This window comes from Naegleria fowleri, assembly GCF_008403515.1.
Source record: "Naegleria fowleri strain ATCC 30894 chromosome Unknown tig29, whole genome shotgun sequence".
NCBI classification, from domain to species: Eukaryota; Heterolobosea; class Eutetramitea; order Acrasida; family Naegleriidae; genus Naegleria; species Naegleria fowleri.
Window position 1 is genome coordinate 433494 of NW_025407961.1, and position 19455 is coordinate 452948.

General features: G+C 36.6%; 11 protein-coding genes across 11 annotated transcripts; 6 read left to right on the forward strand and 5 right to left on the reverse strand.

Moving 5' to 3' along the window:
• Positions 1–80: 80 nt before the first annotated feature.
• FDP41_002421 (uncharacterized protein) lies at positions 81–827 on the reverse strand (the record flags this gene model as incomplete). Its single annotated transcript, XM_044705614.1, has 1 exon — positions 81–827. One exon carries the CDS (start codon positions 825–827, stop codon positions 81–83), a length of 747 nt encoding a protein of 248 aa, XP_044563314.1.
• Positions 828–1212: 385 nt separating this feature from the next.
• Positions 1213–3528, forward strand: FDP41_002422 (uncharacterized protein; the record flags this gene model as incomplete). The annotated part of the gene is made up of 1 exon (XM_044705615.1): positions 1213–3528. The coding sequence occupies one exon, from the start codon at positions 1213–1215 to the stop codon at positions 3526–3528; it is 2316 nt and encodes a 771-aa protein (XP_044563315.1).
• Positions 3529–3557: 29 nt separating this feature from the next.
• Positions 3558–5456, reverse strand: FDP41_002423 (uncharacterized protein; the record flags this gene model as incomplete). The annotated part of the gene is made up of 4 exons (XM_044705616.1): positions 3558–4423; positions 4487–4577; positions 4624–5243; positions 5324–5456. 4 exons carry the CDS (start codon positions 5454–5456, stop codon positions 3558–3560), a joined length of 1710 nt encoding a protein of 569 aa, XP_044563316.1.
• A 110-nt stretch (positions 5457–5566) lies between these two features.
• Positions 5567–7855, forward strand: FDP41_002424 (uncharacterized protein; the record flags this gene model as incomplete). Its single annotated transcript, XM_044705617.1, has 1 exon — positions 5567–7855. One exon carries the CDS (start codon positions 5567–5569, stop codon positions 7853–7855), a length of 2289 nt encoding a protein of 762 aa, XP_044563317.1.
• A 557-nt stretch (positions 7856–8412) lies between these two features.
• Positions 8413–9348, forward strand: FDP41_002425 (uncharacterized protein; the record flags this gene model as incomplete). The annotated part of the gene is made up of 1 exon (XM_044705618.1): positions 8413–9348. The coding sequence occupies one exon, from the start codon at positions 8413–8415 to the stop codon at positions 9346–9348; it is 936 nt and encodes a 311-aa protein (XP_044563318.1).
• An 88-nt stretch (positions 9349–9436) lies between these two features.
• Positions 9437–10354, reverse strand: FDP41_002426 (uncharacterized protein; the record flags this gene model as incomplete). Its single annotated transcript, XM_044705619.1, has 1 exon — positions 9437–10354. One exon carries the CDS (start codon positions 10352–10354, stop codon positions 9437–9439), a length of 918 nt encoding a protein of 305 aa, XP_044563319.1.
• A 228-nt stretch (positions 10355–10582) lies between these two features.
• Positions 10583–13758, forward strand: FDP41_002427 (uncharacterized protein; the record flags this gene model as incomplete). The annotated part of the gene is made up of 2 exons (XM_044705620.1): positions 10583–11209; positions 11365–13758. The coding sequence occupies 2 exons, from the start codon at positions 10583–10585 to the stop codon at positions 13756–13758; spliced, it is 3021 nt and encodes a 1006-aa protein (XP_044563320.1).
• An 839-nt stretch (positions 13759–14597) lies between these two features.
• Positions 14598–16826, forward strand: FDP41_002428 (uncharacterized protein; the record flags this gene model as incomplete). Its single annotated transcript, XM_044705621.1, has 1 exon — positions 14598–16826. The coding sequence occupies one exon, from the start codon at positions 14598–14600 to the stop codon at positions 16824–16826; it is 2229 nt and encodes a 742-aa protein (XP_044563321.1).
• Positions 16827–16939: 113 nt separating this feature from the next.
• Positions 16940–17392, reverse strand: FDP41_002429 (uncharacterized protein; the record flags this gene model as incomplete). Its single annotated transcript, XM_044705622.1, has 1 exon — positions 16940–17392. The coding sequence occupies one exon, from the start codon at positions 17390–17392 to the stop codon at positions 16940–16942; it is 453 nt and encodes a 150-aa protein (XP_044563322.1).
• Positions 17393–17808: 416 nt separating this feature from the next.
• FDP41_002430 (uncharacterized protein) lies at positions 17809–18336 on the forward strand (the record flags this gene model as incomplete). The annotated part of the gene is made up of 2 exons (XM_044705624.1): positions 17809–18115; positions 18197–18336. 2 exons carry the CDS (start codon positions 17809–17811, stop codon positions 18334–18336), a joined length of 447 nt encoding a protein of 148 aa, XP_044563323.1.
• A 343-nt stretch (positions 18337–18679) lies between these two features.
• FDP41_002431 (uncharacterized protein) lies at positions 18680–19132 on the reverse strand (the record flags this gene model as incomplete). Its single annotated transcript, XM_044705625.1, has 1 exon — positions 18680–19132. One exon carries the CDS (start codon positions 19130–19132, stop codon positions 18680–18682), a length of 453 nt encoding a protein of 150 aa, XP_044563324.1.
• Positions 19133–19455: the final 323 nt, after the last annotated feature.

Below are 19455 nucleotides of genomic sequence, written 5' to 3' on the forward strand. Positions count from 1 at the left end.
ATTGCTTGTTAGTTTCCGAAATACTTGAAATTGACATTAATTGGCCTTATATCTGTACATGGAAAAAAGAGCTGAGCGAATTACAAGTCATTATTTCTAATGAATCTATTTCCTTCGCTGTGTTTACCAGTATAAACGTGTCTGGTATATCCAAAGTAAGAATGTGTTTTTTCCTTGTCATAATAGTCCTTGGCAGCAAGTAAATCCATTTTAGGAGCATCCGAGTCATTTTCTTCTGTTACCTCATTAGTGGGTTGCTGTTGTGTGTAATCAGGCGTGACAACTTTACAGAATTTACCTCTTCTTGCAGCTTCTTTTCTTTCCTCTTCGGTGACTTGTCTTGAGTCCAAAAACTTTAAGTTGTTCATTCTATAAAGTACATAGAGGCGATAGTGTTGATAATCGTCTGTATCATTTCCTGTAAATTCATTCGGGCATGCTGGATTCTTCAATAAACTTAAATAAATAAGTTTGGGAAACTTTTGAAGGCAAGCCTCGATGGTAGCATCTAAATCATAAATATTGTTGTTGTTTAGCCAAAGAGTTTCAAGATTTGAAAAGCTAGGGAAGTGTCTGATATCTTCAATTAGGTTATTATCAAGAACAAGCGATTTCAAGTTTGTGAATCTATTCAAATTCTCTACTCTCTTTAAATTATTAAAACTAAAATCAAGTGATTCAATTCCAACTCCGAATCTACTAAATATTGATGATGGAATGATAGAGAGATCTTTTGAAACAACCGACAAGTGTTTTCCATGGTTCGTTAATTGGCATCCATCTAAAACATCATCGGAAGTGGTAACAGTGTTATCCGTTGCGGACATTATTGAGTAGTGAGTAGTGATGATGATGATGAATACTAAATTTTAAATTGGGAGTTTCTTAGGATGGTACAATCTCAATCCCACAACAAAATTTTTTTCAATTTGAAAAATATTTTAACTCCGAGTAAAACAGGGTCTCCGCTTTGTCCTCGTTTGAACTCTAAAACCATGTTGTTTGGATTCTGAGGTTAAAGTTTTTTGTTTTGCTGCAGTTGATGACGACCATTAAAGAGTTCACTTTCTTTCAAAAAACAATTATAATAATTACTTCCAACAAATGCTCGACCTGATTTCCCGTTGTAACACTTAAATCCATCCGTTAAATATTAAAAAGTTTCATTTAAAAAAAGGCGCCATTTAATTGTGTGAATTGAAAGTCGTTGTCATGTTCAAATCTCTCTGCTTTGATAACAACACGGAAGATTCCCTTGTTACGCCTACTCCAAGCATGGGAGTGAATATGGATTTATTCTGGGATGATGCTCTCAATGAACGTGATGATGAAGAAATCATTGTGCGTCATCACCAAGTCCCGAAACTGAAGCCTCTTTCCTCTCACTCGAGGAATGAAGAAGTGCATCAACAATCACTCAACAACCAAACATCCTCCTCGTTATGGTCCAACTCAACTTCATCTCATCAACACATGATGATGATGAATCAAATCCAACTCAACAATTCATCGTTGAATGATTCAACTTTTGGGATTACCAGCGACTTGAAAAGCAAATGTTCATTGGAGCACAACGAGAATAATCATCACGACACTATTGTTTCAGCCGACTTTGAAATAGCCTCCAATCTCCACAAGAGAAAGAGAGCGAGCAGTGTTACTACTGTAGAATCATCCTCAGATGAATTCACCAATGATCCCATCATCGGTTCAGGACTTGTGCGAGATGATGATGCCGAGAGAGAGCCATTGAAGAATATATCCAATACAGTAGCATCCATGATGATGGCAAAATCAAGGCAATCCTTGAGCAATACTGCTCTGGGTAGTACTTCTAGTCCAATCAAAAAGAAGAAGAAGATCAATCTTATTGACTTTGAAAAGAAGAGAAGAGAAACCCGAGTTCTCAATGTTATTCCACAAACACCAACAACATGTACTCGTGATCAACAGAGTATCGGAGGCTTATACTTTTCATCAATTGAATCTGCTCTTCGTGAAGCACAACCATTTGATACCCTTCTTCTTCATGAAGGAATTTATCATGTACAACGAACCCTTAATATCAATGTAGAAGGAATTCATCTGAAAGGAGTCTCAGATAAGGTTCATTTGGTTGGCATGTGCCCTTCAAATGTATTGAGTATTGAACACAAATCAATAACCATTTCTCATTTGAACATTTCTCATGACATTCAACCATGCACCTCCACGAGTACTGCCGTTTCTTCATCTTCTGGTACTAATTGTGCTCTCATATCCATCGATACACAATCATATCTTGGTGATGAAATTTTCCAAATTCACATCAAGAAATGTCAACTATATAACAGTGTGGAACATGGAATTTTGGTTTCTGGTGTTGCAGAGGCTGTAATTATTGACTGCTCTATTCACCACTGTAAGAAGATTGGAATTCTTTATACGAACAATGCTAGAGGTCTTGTTCAAAACAATGAAATTTTTGAAAATGACTATGAAGGAATCACATTCAGAGGTAGATCTCATCCCACTGTAAAAAACAACCGGATTTGCAATGGTCATTCAGGAGGAGTCTACATGCGCGAAAACTCTCATCCTTACCTTTTTGAAAACGAAATTTTTGGCAACAAGCGCTCTGGTATTTTCATTGCCAACAAATCAAAGCCATACATTAAGAAAAATTTCATTCATTCCTGTAAAGAGAATGGAATTGTACTGAAGAATCAATGTGCTGGCAAAATTGAAGGCAATGACATTTATCAAAATGCATATCCAAACCTGTACATTGATGATGAATGTGAAACTGAAATAAGATGTAATAAGATTAGATTAGGAGGCTCGTTTGGTATTTGGGCAAAAGGGAAGTGTAAATCTAAAATTTGTGAGAACGAAATTTTTGACAATGTTGGCAAGAACATTTTAATTACCGAGTCAGCCAAACCATACTTTAGCGAGAACAAAATTTATTATTCTCGAAGTAAATTGCAAACGGAGGAACTCAGAGGAATTGTTTTAAAGGATTTATGCAAACCAACTTTTGAATTCGAAGAGATTCATGGACATTCATCCTCAGGAGTGGATATTGCAGGAAGAGCTCAACCTCTATTCTTCGCTTGTAAGGTGACAGATAACTCAAAGAATGGATTTTTGATTAGAGATTATGCTTGTCCAACAATTAATGAATGTATTATATCCAACAACGTTTATCCCAACATATTAGCCATAGATAGGGCTGAGACAGTGATTAGCAAGTGCAAAATACATTCTGGAAACCAAACTGGGATTTCAATTAAGGGCACACCAACTACAACTATAAGAGAAAGTGAAATTTTTGGAAACTCTTTTTCAAACATCAAAATTGGTGGAAACTCAACTACAGATATTATTGAATCGAAGATTTACAATGGAAGACAAAGTGGAATATGGGTCAAGGAAGATGCTTCCGGTAAAATTTTTAGATGTAGCTTGTTTAACAACAGAAGGGACAATATCTTCATGGAAATGAGAGGTAAAATGATTATTTCCGAAAATGAGGTTGATAAATAGATATTTCATAGTTCAAGAAACACTGTAGTTTATGGCTTCTTTCGTTTTTTATTGATTTGATTTCTTTCATCAACAACTTTAAGGTTGTTTCTGAGAAAATCAAATTGCGGACATTCCATAACGCTTTGCAGAATGTGGAAAGGAACAAGAACTTTTCCTTCAGATTCTTTAAAAGTTTCGTTATTGGCTTGAGCTTTGTACATTGCTACAGAATGAACCAGGAGTGAGGATGCAAATTTTCGAAAGAGAACATTGAACATGAGCGAGGCCATATCATTCAGTTTGAAGTCGCATTCATCCATTATTTCATCAATTCCGACGTCACTACAGTCACAATTGGTTCGCATTCCGCTTGCGAATTTTGAACAATGAGGACATTCATTAAGAGGATGAGAACATTCTTCATCCAGTGAAGTTGTACATGATTCAATATGATAGGTAAAAGAAGGAATCTTCATTCTTTTTCTACATCTATCTTGGATACGGTTAAAATCTGATTGAGGCTGGTGAGGGCATCCACAGTATTTACAAAATTGTGGATTCTCTTCAAATTGTTCAGCCTTTTTCTTGTTCTCTTCCTCTATCATATCTAACGCTGACTCCTTATGGAAAACAATCGGTGTTAGGCCAATGTTTCTTAATAATCGTGCAATGTAAGAAGTAGATAGATTAAAATTAGCATGTTTGGTTTGTAAATATCTTTTAATTTCCAAAGCTCTCTTGCGTTCGGCACATTTTCTTTTTCCTATCGTCCAATTGATAAAAACTTCATCAGATGTTGCAAATAAATATGGAAGATAGATGCTGTTGTCAGCTATCATTGGAAATCTTTCAGACGCCAGCTTAACAGCTCTTTCCTCTTTGTTTAAGGTATCAAATCGTGTGACAATATAATCTATTCGTATGAGGTGTATTAGTTTGCATTAGATCTAATTTTCAATGAACATACAATACCTACCCATCTTTGAAGGTTGGCAGCTGAATGGTGGAAAGGGCATATCAGAAATAAAAGATAATTCTTCATCAATGATTTCACTTTCAAATACAAACTAATTCTATTTCTTTGCGTTGAAGACCACATTTTGAAATACTTACTGCTGTTTCATCTTTTGTATCATTCGGTGATTTTTTCTTTTTCTTAGCTGGAGAGGAAGATCCAAGATGAATAACTTCTTCAGCTGAGAATTCTTCATCTGAATCTAGCTTGAGTTTTTTCTTAGTTTTTGTCTGGTGTGTGTCAACAAAGGTATCCGACTCGGAAAGAGCTTGTTTGTCCAACTCGATGTCTGCAATTGTTTCTGCTGAATTAACAATTTTTCCAGTGTTTTTTCTATCTAGTGATAAGTGATGAACAATGTCTAGCGGTTTGTTGATGTCTGTGTTTCCTTTGAAATGGAGTTGGACAACCACTTGAAATTCGCCATATCCTCGTCTGGATACGTGAAAAGGAGGATGATAAATATCGACAATATCATTCGGAGCAAATGATCTATGTAGAAATACTCGAACTTTCTTTACATATGTGCTAATATCAGGTTCTTCACTTGAACCTCTGACATAGATTGTCCATTTATGAGTATAGGAATCATGTACTTCCCGATGTTTCTCGGAAATAAATTGAGATGTATTTCCAACCACAATTCTCTTACGGATTGTATCTGTTTTCTTTTGATTTTCAAGAAAGCTTGCCAATTTCATAGCTTGATCAGCGTTGACTAAATTTATCATCAAATTTATCGATTAATCATCACAGTTTGTAAAATTTGAAAATATAAAATGTTGAAAAAACACCTACGTTCACTCCGTAGCTTTTTAAGCAATTCTTGCTTGTGGGCAACCTCTTTCAAGCGTTCTTCAATTAATTTTTGTTCCAAGTGCTTTTCCCGCAAATTTTCCTCGTAATCAATCACCTCTTCTTCGTCTTCCATTTTTTTCACCTCTTGTGTATCTCTCTCCAGTCCGTTCAACCACTTGGCTCGATATAGGTCTTGAAATTGGTATGCACGAACTGAACTGTAAATTACTTCATGACTAAAAAATGAATACAAAACCATCGAATGCCTTAGAGAGAAGTTTTGCGAGCCTGACGAATACCATTCTCTCTTCCGGGCCGACAATGTCGCCAGCAAAGAACAACATCTCTAATTCAACATTTGTTACAAATGATCTACAACAAAGACCAAAACCAGGGCTCTCCGCGAAGGAGAAACAAATTGTACAACAGATAAAATTACAAAAGAATATTCCATCGGGATTGCTATTGGCGGCCAGTTTTACTTCAGCAGAAGAAGTTATTGAGAAAAATCTTCTTCAAGTTGATGAGGAGCAAAAAGTATCTCTCTCTTTGGAAGATATTCAAGTATTATTCAAAGCAAAATGTGTAGATCAAAATCTACAATACATTCCAGAACGAGAAGATCGATTTATAGATTTAATACAAAAAAATTGTAGCGGTCTACTTTTTTCATTACGAGAACACGGTTTGGCAGATGAGTCGGCAAAAGCTTTACGAAAAATATTGGCAAATAACAGAACTTACACCATTCTTGATTTATGTGGTAACAGGCTGAGAGACACTGGTACTATTGAGCTAGCTCCCCTGCTCGAAGATAATCAAACAATTGTGAGGTTGGACTTAAGATCAAATGATATTGGAGGAAAAGGTGCAAAAGCATTGTTCAACGCATTACTCTATAACCAGACTCTAACGAGTTTGGATTTATCAGGATTGAGTGGAATTAACAGAAATCATATCAGCACAAAAGGAGCCAAACACCTAAGTGAATTGCTTCAACAAAACCAAACTCTGTGTCAACTCAATTTGGCAAGCAACGGAATGGGTGCAGACGGAATCAAAATACTTTGTAGAGGTTTAGTGGATAACTTTTCCTTAACAGAGCTAGATATTAGCTCAAATAACATTGGAACAGCAGGTTGTGAATCACTTGCTAGAGTATTGGACAGGACCAACCTTCAAAAACTATCAATGGAACGTAATCAAATTGGCAATAAGGGGGTATTTGTTATGTGTGAGAAAATGAAAACGATGTTAACTCCAACTTTAACCTACTGGGATCTTTCTGAAAACAGAATAACCAGCGAAGGTGTTGAGGTGTTAGTGGATATGCTGAAAGTAGACAAAAGCCTGAAGACGTTAAGAATTGAATGCAACGAGTTCGGTGATAAGGGCGCCGAGGATTTTGCACAGCTACTTGAAGTAAATAAGACCCTTAAAAAACTCATGCTTGGAGAGAACGCAATTGGGGACGAGGGTGCCAAGGAGATTGGAAAAGGTTTAGCAATGAACAGAACGTTAAAAACTCTGTTTCTAAATAACAATCTAATCAAAGACACAGGAGCAAAACGAATTATTAGAGGATTGAATGATGGCACGAAGTTGAAGCATTTAGACTTGTCATACAACAGAATTGGTGACAGAGCAGGGGTTGAAATAGCTCGAATGCTAACAACAAATGAAACTTTACGCACTCTCAACTTGAAACAAAACGAACTCAAAACCTCTGGAGATCAAATATCAGATGCCATGAGAAAAAATTTCACGTTAATTAACTTTGATTTTTCATTCAATGATTTTAGCTACAAAAGCTTTAGTTACATTACTGAGGCTCTGAAACGAAACGAAAAATTACTTAAATCTAATGAAGTGGAAAGGTTGAAAAAGAAAATTGAGCTTCTTCAAGATACAGAACTGCGATTGGTTGAGGTAAACGATAATTTAGAAAAAGAAAAAGAAGAAGAGATAATACTATACAAAGAATTAGAAGATTCAGAATATGAGCTGTTGCGAGTGAGGCAACAAAGCCAACAGCAGTTAGATAGACTTCAGGAAGAGCTTGAAGCAAAGAAAACTCTAACATTTGAAAAAGAAAAAGAATACAGAACGTTAGTTGAAAGTATTCAAGAAGAAAAGGATTTGTTTGAAGATAAATGCAGGGAAATTATTGACAAGACCGATTCTGAAAGGAGACGGGTAGAAGAATTGAAAAAAACCAAACAAGCAATGGACCGAGAGATTGCAGAGCAGCTCAAATTCTTGGCAAATGAAACAGTCCCTCTTCTCGAGAGTTTAAAAACTGAGGAAAACAATTACATGAAGGAAAAACAAAAAACAACAGTCACTGAAAAAGAACTATATTTGCTAGCAAGACGAGTTCAAAAACTGAGTGATGAATTGTACCCTCAAGAAATTGTTAAGGAAGAAATTGACTCAAGGCCGTCAACATCTTCAGGTAGAAGGCCCTCGGTAAAAGATGGATCGAGAACCACCTCAACAAAACAATCGTCCGCTTCAAGGTCGCGTAGATAATTGCCTGCTGATTCTTACAAGCTCACTAATTGATGCATGTCTCATCAAATCAACTTGAATCAATTCCGTTCCGCACTCACTCTAATTCAATTCGATCCTTGGTCATGTATGAAAAGTGCGTATCATAAAAGTGCGTCTCAATCGATGCCTTGACACTTGCGCACTTTTTCAAAACTTTGCAGTTTTGTATTTGTGCGTCTCCTTTTTGCTCTCTTCAGGTTTGGTATTTCAGCGCCATTAAAAAAAAAGACATCACTTCTGAATCATTTAACCTTCATTATTCGAACAACACACTAATTGGCAAACTTGTAAAAATTGAAGAAATGGCTCCCGACAAAACAGAAACACAGGCATTCATACCGACGAAAGTAATAGATTGTTCTTTTCAGGATGTGTGTGCTATCACGTCCATAATAACCATCATCACCCTATTCACGATAGCAGGTATTATTGTAGGAGCTTTGTCTGCAACGAATAATGATAGATGTGCACGGGATCTTCCGTTCCAGGACTCTCAATCATTTACTTTTCAATTTAATTCATCTGCCATCAAAAACATGTACATCGGAGGTGATTTAAAAACAACTATTTATTTCGATACGACCCTCACAAACAAGATTGAAGTGTTTGTAAATAGGTCATCTTTACTCGACCAAACCTACACTAACATTAACACCACAATATACAGTGCAGTAGAAAATGGAACAAGCGTGCTGCGAATTAACACAACCATTCCCACAACAGATTTTACAAATTGTTACTATGCATCAAGAATTATTCGATTACCTGCAAATCTTGCAACATTAACTGTTCAAATAAGCAATTACGCAAATGATTTAATTTTTATGCCAGATCCAAATACGAACCCCTCAACAAACCTTAGACTTAAATCGTTGACCGTTATGACAGGAACTAATCTTGTGAATATCACTCAAGTTCAATCAGGTCAAATTTTTATGAGTGGAAGAAAGGGACAAGTATATCTTTCGAAATTATTTGGAGCTGCTTTGATTGTGTCAACTTCCGGTGATATTACTTATTCAGATCTGTCTTCTGCCGTAGCATTGAGTTTATACACAACAAAAGGCACCCTACAAGGAAGTAGTATTACTAGTGTAGCGAATGGAACTGTCACTCTAATTGCAATCAAGAAGAAACAAACTCACCAAGGTATCAAAGGAGCTAAGCTTATTGAAATTGGTACAGAAGATGGAGAAATAGATGCTTCATTGAACAATAATGACTTCCAAGGTGAACTTCAAATTCAAGCATCAAACCTCGACGAGTCAACTATTCAATCCACCTATTATCCCGTTGTCAAATACTCATCTTTAGACTCTAGGAAACAATACCCAACAGACTTTGGAGGCAATGCAGCAGAGATTTTCACTCCAAACTATGCTGGAACCATTGGCGATCCATCTTTTGCCTCAACGCGTTTAATGAAAATTCGAGTGAAGAAATCTGGAAAATTATTGAACTTGAAAGTGTAACATCTCAACCCTCTCCTCCACCAGTAAATCCCAAAATTTGTAAAGTGAAGACTTGATTACATGATTTATGATATTACAATATTCTCGTTTAGGAATCTTCTCCTCTGGGCGAATTGGCTGGTGAGCATACATACTCTGCATCCATATCATCAGATGGCTTTCCTTTAAGGTTTGTGTCCGAGGGAGGAAGTTGCAACAAAGAACTGAAAGTATATTCTTGCTTCAGTTTGGTATCATCTTGAATGGAGAACAACTCCGAATGGAATAGGTTTCGGAACAAATGACAATGCTGAAACAATGTCAAACAAATCGCCAGAGAGGAAACACTTGCATTAGAAAGTTTCAGCCCGCTCTGTTTGGTTGGTAAATCATTGTGGTAGAAATCACAAATGGAAACTGGATTTCCTGAATGAAAGATCCTTTCAATCCTCCTTTCATGTCTCAGTAATTCCCTCTCTAAATCATACCCGTCGGAAATTGCTTTAAATTTTACATAACTTTTAACTGCTTTTCCATGCCAAACATACACAGAAAATCCATAAGTTTCTTCATCTCTAGGAATACTTTTTCTGAATCCAAAGTTGGAGGATTTCGAAAAGAAATACTCTTGTAAATCTCCTGTTGATAACTTGGCTTCAAGACCCTCTAGAGAAATATTGGAGGCAGAGGCAACAAGTTGAAGTAAGGAATGACTCGACAGTTTTATGCGTCTGTTTTCTGATTTTTGTACATTATCATTTCGTGATTGATTCCGAAAGGTATGAATCAGCACATAGGAATGGTTCGCGCTAAAGGATGTAAAATCTTTGGTGAAATCAAGAGCCGAAACCCGTAACGATGATTGCTCATCAGAAATACGCTCCTCATAGATCCATCCTTTGATATTGTGCTGGAAATAAGAATTGGGTGTTTCCTCCGATTCTCTGCCCAAATGCGCCCTTAAATCCCTCAACATTGCCTCAATATTTGCAAACACAGAAGAATCAACTGAAACTGTTGAACCCATTTTTATTTCAAATGGAATTGGATTGAATCAACCTTGAGTTAATTACCCACCCCTTATTGTTGATTGTTTACATTGTTTTAACATTAATTAACGTTAATAAACAAGTACTTTATAGGACTCTTTGCCATGATGAATCATCCAAAAGACATAAAAAGCACATCCATCATAATCACACGTCATGCACAGAATGGATTCCGTTGAAAAACCCATAAAAAATTTTTGAAAAAAATGAAAGGAGCCATGCAAGGGCATTTTTCCTCTCTGGTGAACAAGACCAAACAAGCGGTAAACGCCGGACTCACCAAGATGGAGGAAACTGTTGAGAAGGTTCGCCATCATGCTGCAAACGTTAATATTCCAACTTCAGGATTGCCAGGTGGATTGGATATTTTGGATGATGCTGCCGGAAATTTGCCTGTCGATATGCCACCAAAAATTGAAATCAACGGAGAAACCTATAAAATTACTAAATTATTGGGAGAGGGAGGTTTTTCATTCGTGTTTGTTGTAAAGAACATAAACACTGGAGAAGACTTTGCTCTCAAGCGCTTATTAATTCAAGATCCATCTCAAGGTATTCAAGCTCGAAAGGAGATTGAGGTCATGAAGAAATTAAACAATCACGAAAACGTGGTTAAATTGATTGGTGTAAAGGAAATACAAAATGGAAGAGCCAACGAAATTTATATTCTTATGGAACTTGCAGATACCGAAGTGGTGAGCATGATGGAGGAGAGAATTAATTCCGGAGAGAAGAAGTTTTCGGAACAAGAAATTTTGAAAATTTTCTTTGATGTTTGTAAAGGAGTTGCCCATATGCACTCCCAAAATCCTCCAATGATTCACAGAGATTTGGTAAGTTGTTATTTGCATTCAGCATGTGACTCTGTAATGTTGAATTTCACCTCTCTGTGTTGTCATATCTACTAATTGTATTCGGCTATAATGATTTTATACATCTGTGCATCTATCATTGCTCACTCTACGTCAACCATCACCTTTAAAAATAGAAAGTGGAAAATATTCTCTGTAAAGATGGCGTGTACAAGATTTGTGACTTCGGTTCAACAACAACACGAGTATACACACTCACTTCAAGATCCGAAAAACAAGAAGCGGAAGAGGATATCCAAAAGAATACGACACTTGCGTACCGATCTCCCGAAATGGCAGACCTTTATAGTGGAGATCCTATCAACGAAAAATCTGATGTATGGGCTTTAGGATGTGTTTTGTACAAATTATGCTTCTTTAAAGGCCCATTTGAAGATGCTGAAAGTTCTATTGCAGTAATTAATGGAAAGTACAAAATTCCACCATCATCCTACTCTCCTGCGTTGATTGATTTAATTAAGAGTATGCTCGTTGTATCTGTTAAAGATAGACCATCTGTATTTGACATTACTGAACGAGTTGGAAAGCTTTTAGGAAAAGAAGTCGCCCTTCAACGACCTGTGCAACAATCGAGACCACCTGTACAATCATCATCTCAACAAGTTTCTAAGTCTAGTCCATCCGTTAGCCATGTAACAAATAATGCTGGAGGTGACTTATTTTCCCAACTTGATTGGTTTGATAATGGAGGCCAACAAGCTACTTCTCCTCAACCTCAACAACAAACATTTAGCGTTCAAAGAAAAGCTCCATCCTCATCTGTTGTTGTAAAGAAACCACAACCAGCTCAAATTAATAGTTTTGAAGATAATGGTGACTGGGCTGATTTTTCCGATTTTGAAAATACCACACCATCTTCTGCCACACCAAAACCTCTTCCAAAAGTTGAAAATACTCAACCTAAATCCACACCAAAACCATTACCTCCAATTGAAACAAAACAACAGAATGCTGACCTTTTCTCTCAACTTGACTGGCAAGACTCCAATGATGCTTTCAGTAGCCAACAACAAACAAACGTTGTTAGCACTCCTCAAAAACCACCAGTCCTCAGACAACCATCTACTCCAGTTATTCAACCAACAGTTCAAAATCTTCAAGTTCAAACTCAACACAAGCGAAGCTTGAGTGAAAGTTTACAAGGAATGACTCTTAGTACACCATCACCTCAACCATCTTCTTCATCGTCACCAATGCCAGTGATGGCATTTACCAGTGAGAGCCGTAGACTTACAGTTTCAAGAGCAACCACTATCGCTCCTAGACAACCTAGACCAAGTCAAATTTCGTTGGCATGTTTTGATTTGTATACAAATGGTGATGAAAATCTTTTTGTTGAATATTTGGTTTATATTAGAGAAAGACCTGTATTCGTCGATCAACATGCTTGTGTGAAGGCCTTGATTTTAATTCATCACATCATTCAATCAGCACTCACAGACAAATGCGATCCAATCGATGCAAAGTCTTTACTTCAAGATATCAAAGAAGTCTGGAAACCAAAAAATCAATTAATTGCCAAATTTATTGTAGAATATGCCTCATGGCTTGAAAGAAGGTGCGAAATTTTGTCTGCTCTTAGAAATTCTGTCTCTGCCAATTTCTCTCTAAAAGGAGAAATTCAAATTGCAGAAATTTCAGATTTGCTCGATCTGTTAGATGGCTTGATGCAAGTTCAAAAAGCAATTTTGGGAGACAAGACTCCTTCGCCAAAGATGGGAGGCATCATTCCAGTAGCAAGTGACGCCTATGACTTGTACTTGTGTGTCACCAACACTCTTCAAAAATGTAGTGAAGCCAACAAATTCTCTGAAGATGTGAAGAAGGTTACCTTAAAGTACAACCAAGTTTACACAAACCTTACCAGATTTATTTCACAACTTGGTCAATTCAAACTTCAAGCCGGAAATGTGAGATCAATACCAACTCTTCCTCCAACTCCACCATCGTTCTTTGGTCTGCAAAAAACTTTGGTACAGCCTCCTTCTGCTTTGTCAGCTCCATCGGTTCTTAATCCAAACTTTGAATATAATGAACCAGACGAACCATATACCTACAAAAATTTGACGATCACAAACGAACCTCTCACCAATGCAGACATTCTTAAAAAGGACGGAAATAATCTGTGTGCTGACTGTACTTCCAACCAAGTACAATGGGCACACTTGGGCTACGGTATTGTTGTGTGCACTCAATGCAGATTGGCTCACTTCAACTTGAAAACAGGAAGACTCGAAAGCTTGACACTCAACAATGTTAAATTATCAAGAGAACAGCTTTCATTCCTCAATGCTGTTGGTAACAAGACTGCAAACGAATATTTCGAAATTGGGCTGCCACCAAACACCAAACCAACCAACAATATCAATCAACCTAATTTACAAACCTATGTCAGAAACAAGTATATTAATAAGATATATGTTCGCGTTGGCGGAGCAAGCTCTCCAAATCATATCAGATCACCAAGTGGTGGACTTGACCAACTGAATCCTTCTCAGTTCTACATGTAAACTTTCTGGACATGCAGTACAAAGAATCTGATTGTTGGAATTACCTTTTTACAACGTTACAAATAAAAATTATGACTTTGAAAGTGTTGAGCTATGATTGGATGATTGGGTGATGTCAATCAAGCAAGTTTTTAACAATTGATTAATGTAAATGCTAATGGATGATGTTGAGAATTGAGCGATTCATAATATTTGGACCTTGAAGAAAGTTTGTTTGTTAAAAACAATGTAACCATCAACAAGATTCCACAAATATTAATTTGATAAAATTGGACACCCAATACCTCCGTCCAGTGAAAAATACATCCAGAGAGTGCCCAATATAATTATCCAATCAACCAAACTGAACACCGACTTTCTAGCACTCAGTTGACTCAAGAGATTGAACCAGAAATTCTAAGATTATTATCGCTTCTTTCATGAATGTCCTTAACGTTGGCTTAACATTGTCACCACTACTGAGGAAAACCTCTCAAATTGAGCAATGGATTACAATAAAGTTTCGAAATTCAGATCACACTTAAAAAGAGGAGATTAACCCCTTTACAATGCTTTCACCTATTCCTTGAATGACACTACATTCAACAATTTGAATAATGGTTTCTCATAGAGAAACTTTCAATCTTTAACGGGCATTTGAAGAATGAGAGAAATGAGAGTATGTGCGATCTTTGGAAAATTTTACTCCGAAAGAGTAAACATCATCTTCAAAAAACACAAGAATCAAAGAGAGAGTCCCACTGCACTTTTGGAATGGAATCCATTTCAATCAATATTTTGATTTTTTATATAAATGAATTCTTGGATTACAATCATTTCTTCATTAGAAATGCAAAAAAATGTCCTCTCGGAATGACAGTTTTGACAACGAAGAAGATGAGAGAGAGCTCATTTCCAGCTCTGCACAAAAGGAGCCACACCTTCTTCATGAGACCACTACCACTCGAGACCATGAATCAGTTCAATCCTCCAATCATCATCACGACTACGACGAAGAGCAATCATCACCGCCACCGCCACCACGACCTTCATCAACAACAACACCTCAAGAAGAAGAAGAACAGAAACCACCTCCAACTCCTCTTCCTAAATTATCCATTCTCATGATCTCCCTATTAATTATTGCTGAAGCGGTTGGTTTCAGTATTTTATATCCGGTCGTTCCGTTTATGGTGAGAGACTTTTTATTGTTGGAAGCACAGCAACAACAACAAATACATACAAATTCTACTTCAATAGGTCTTTATAGTAGTATTAGTAGTATTCGTTTGGGAAATATTCGTTATCATTCCTCTTCCTCATTCCATCATTATCCTCATTACTTATTCCTTCCAAAGAGTTCATTGTTTTTCATTTCCGAGAACAGTATCAATTTTGCAAGTTTGAAAAGCCTTTTGAATGAGTCCTCGTCGTCGTCGTCTTCTCATCATCTCTCAAACAATTTTGTCGGCAACATTCCAACCTTCATCCCTTATTATGAAATTTTGAATCATAACATTACTATGAATAATTATACGAATCAAACCAATCATGAAATTAGTATTTCTGAGGAACGAGTGGGTTTATTGGTTGGAATTTTAGCATCAGCCTTTTCATTGGCACAACTTATTTCTAATTGGTTCATCTCTAGAGCGAGTGATCATGTTGGACGAAAACCATTATTAATGTTTGGTTTAATTACAAATATTGTGTTTCTTTCATTATTTTCAATTTCTAGGAATTTTTGGTATGCTCTTGTGGTGAGAATTGTTCATGGATTGTTAAATGCAAACATTCCCATTTACAAATCATTTCTTGTGGATATCACAGATGACAGCAATCAACAGAAAGCATTTGTAATTGTTTCCATTTTGTGGGCTATTTCCAATGTCGTGAGTCCTGGAATTGGAGGTTGGTTATCGAGACCAAGTGACAAATGGTCTTCTTTGTTGGGAGGTGAAGCCAGTTGGTTTCACAAATTTTTTACTCATTATCCATATGTTTTGGCGTTAATGGTACCCATTCTTATGAACATTATAACTCTAGTTTTGAATGTGGTATTCATGAAAGAGACTCTGGTTAAGAAGTCAAAATTTGCACAAAAATTGGATGATTTCTATAATGCTGTGCTTGTGAAACTTCGAATTAGAAAATCTCAAAAGAAATATCAAACTGAAGACGAAGAAAACATGTCAAACTCAGTTGATGGTGACACCAGCATGGATATGGATGAAATTGACAACTCAAGGGACAATATTTTGAATGTAGGAGCATCTGATCCAACTCTTGAGTCTTCGACAGACAATCTCTCAAAAGAAGACTCGCTCAAGAAACAATCTGTTGAAACAGTTGAAGAAGTTTCTGGCGATGAGAATAGCATGCTTCTTCTGTTGAAAGATAAGACTGTTGTTAAGGTGGTCTTTTTGTACATGTTTCTTGCTATTGCAACAAGTATGATGGATGAAATGATGCCTGTCTATATGAGCAATTCAGTACAGAAAAGAGGTCTTGCATTTGACTCATCTGACATTGGAATTATTCTATCAATTGGTGGTTTCACATCTCTAATTATGCTCGTTATTTATCCCAAGATGGCAAACATAGTTGGATTTTTGTGGATGTTTAGAATTGGTTTGGCTATTTATGCAGTGATTGCAACAGGTCTAACATTTAGTTCAGAGTTGGTTCGATTCGAGTTTTCTGGATGGTTTGTTTGGATATTTGTGACTGTCTGTGTGTTTATTAAGGCATGTGCTCAAGAGGTGGCATATACTGCCCAATTCATGTTGGTAAACAATGCTGCACCATCACCACGACACATTGGTAGTATCAATGGTCTCGCTCACATTGTGGCTTCTCTTGGTTGGAGTAGTGGACCAATGTTTGCAGGGCTCCTGTTCAAGTGGGGATTGGATTGGGCTGATCAAATCTACGCAGCAAACCCTACCAGCTTTTTTGGACAGGTTCCTCTTGTTGACAAGCTCAGCTTCTTTGTTTGTGGCTTGGTTTGTTTGATTAACTTTGCACTTTCGCTTACTGTCCCCAAGTGGATTGTGTTGGGACGGAGATATGAAAAGGGATCAAAATAAACGAAAATGTTGACATTTGCCATCCTTTAAGGCTCGATAATATCTTCTGTCTTATCAAACATGAGGAACAAATGAAATCTTTTTCTCCTTGAATATTAAATTTGTTTTTTAATTTAGAGCTTCTTCAATTTGAGGGCTTGGGCAATTCTGTCCATATCCTTTCTTCCTTGGGATGTGACTCTTCTTCCAGAGTGTGGGTTCTTTGATTGTTCCTCAGATTCCAAAACACCAATTCTTTCCAATTCTTGCATACACTTTCTTTGGACAGTTCTGGAGGCTCTTCCATGATGATATGGAGCATAACCACCGTTCTTTGATGAACCGTATCTCTTTCTCAAACCTTGGACACCGGTTCCTGGTCTAATGTAAATGTTTCTAGCAACAGCAGCACAGTGAATGTAGAACCAATCTGGGTTTGCTGGTGGCAATTCCTTGTGGACAGCAGTCTTGGCAATATCGACCCACTTTGGCAAAACAATCTTTCCTTGCTTCTTTAAGTGTTCAGCATAGGCAACGACCCATTGTTGTGGGTTAACGTCCTTCAATGTTGCTTGACGATTGACCATGTTGTCTGTTGTTGTTGTTGATGATATGAATGTGTTATTCGGGAGAGGTTGGATTGCTGATGTCAGTCAAACGAGAGGGAGGAAGAGAAAACTTACATTATTTTGGCGTATTTTTTTCAAACGATTTTTCAAAATTTTTGGTCAACCTGTAATAATATTTTACAATGGAGGTCTGTTTTTGAACATTGTTATTTGGTGATAAGTTTTATGGAGAATTGAAATGGATATTTGGTATCTAGGGCTGGCATCACATCCTGAGCTGAAATAAAACAAAAACATTATATTCGAAACTCAAGTTAAAACCATGTATCATTCAACATCACCAAAAAATGTCCAAACTTCGCTTTCTCTGCAGCCTCTCATCTTTGAAAATAATCTCCAACAAATTTCGAACAACACACTTGCTCGGAATAAACATGGCAACATCAACACGACAATTTTCGACAATTAACAATAATATGCGAGAAGAAAATGATACAACGAACAATTCAAAGGAGCCATCACAACAAAAGTTATCATATCACGAAATCAAACAAATGAAAAGAATGAAAGAACTGGAAGAGCGACTAACGAAGGGTAAAGGTGTCGGAAAACTCTTTACAAATCCAAAAGAGAAACAATTAGTTGTTACGGGACTTATTTTAACCCTTGTTTTTTGTTTAGCTTCTTTGTTGTTTTCAATTTATAGAGTTTACGATACACGGCTTCAAAAGCAAATTAGATGTATGTACATTGTCATATGAATTGCTGAGTCGAAATTGTATAATAATTGGGACTGTTGCTTGTGAATGCATGCCATATCAGATTTTCCATCCCCTTTTGTAATGTTGAATGAGAATGGAATAACCTGTGTAGATTTCTTTGGAACTTTCTCGATAAATGTTCCAAAGGAACATCTTCCTGATGAAATAATTGAAGAATTTGAGAAGAAGTCATACAAATAGTTGAGATATTTCAAGTGCTAGAAAAAGAAATAGAAATACCTCAAACAGTGTTCATCAAATCGTGAACTTTTGTAAAAAAGCTCGACCAAGGTCTCGAGCCATGGTTAAAATCGTGTAATTCGATCAATCACTAAAAAGAGTTTATTTTGAAACGTGAACGTGAATGTGAGATCATCACTTTTCATGGTGTTGCGTGAGAGCAATGGTTTCCATGTGTAGATGTATTTCGCCCAAAATCGAAAAAATCGATTATGATCGACCTGAATCGATTTTCTTGATCGTCAGAGTTGATATAAATCGATCATGAAGAACCTTTAATCAAATAAACTCTGATAATTTGCTTCTATTTGATTTTCTCCTCTTCCTCTTTTTGTCTAATCTTCTCTTTCTTTACCTCAATCAATCTTGCAACTTCATTCACCAATTTGGTCAAAGGTTTTACATACTGTTCCTCTTGTTTTGCAATATCTTCTTCTTGTTTTTTAAATCTCTCAAGTAACTCCTCCTTTTCTTTCTGAATTTTCAATAATTGATCTGCAATAACTTTTGCATTATTTTCTTCCATGTCTTTCATAGTTTGTAAAAATTTTGTCGAATTTTGCATATCCTTATCATTAGTATCACAGTCTTGTTTAGCGTTAATAAAAATTTGCTTCTTTAGCTGATCCAATTTGAAAGTCTGGAATTCTAAAACAGGTGATTTGAACGTAGTAACTTGTGATGTTGATTTAGGTTTTGGATCAAGATCAAACATATCATGCAAATCCATGCCACATATATCAACCTCAGGAGCCATTGAAGGTGTTACCTTAGCCTTTGACTCATCCAATTCTTTCTTAATGAAGAATGATTTTTCTTAAATAGAAGCAAGAGCTTTTTTGAATACAGGAGAGATGCTTTTGTCTGTATCACCTTTTCTTGTGCGCTTTTTCGCATTGTCTCTCAATTTATCTTGCGCTTCTTTATACATAACTTCCTGCAAATCGTTGCCATTATCATCAGTCCAATCCAAATCATCTTTCTCATCATCCTGATCTGAATGTTCTGATTCGCTGTCACTCCTGTCACCTTGAATTTGTGAAGCCAATGATTGTTTTTTGTTGGAGTGAGCAGAAATCT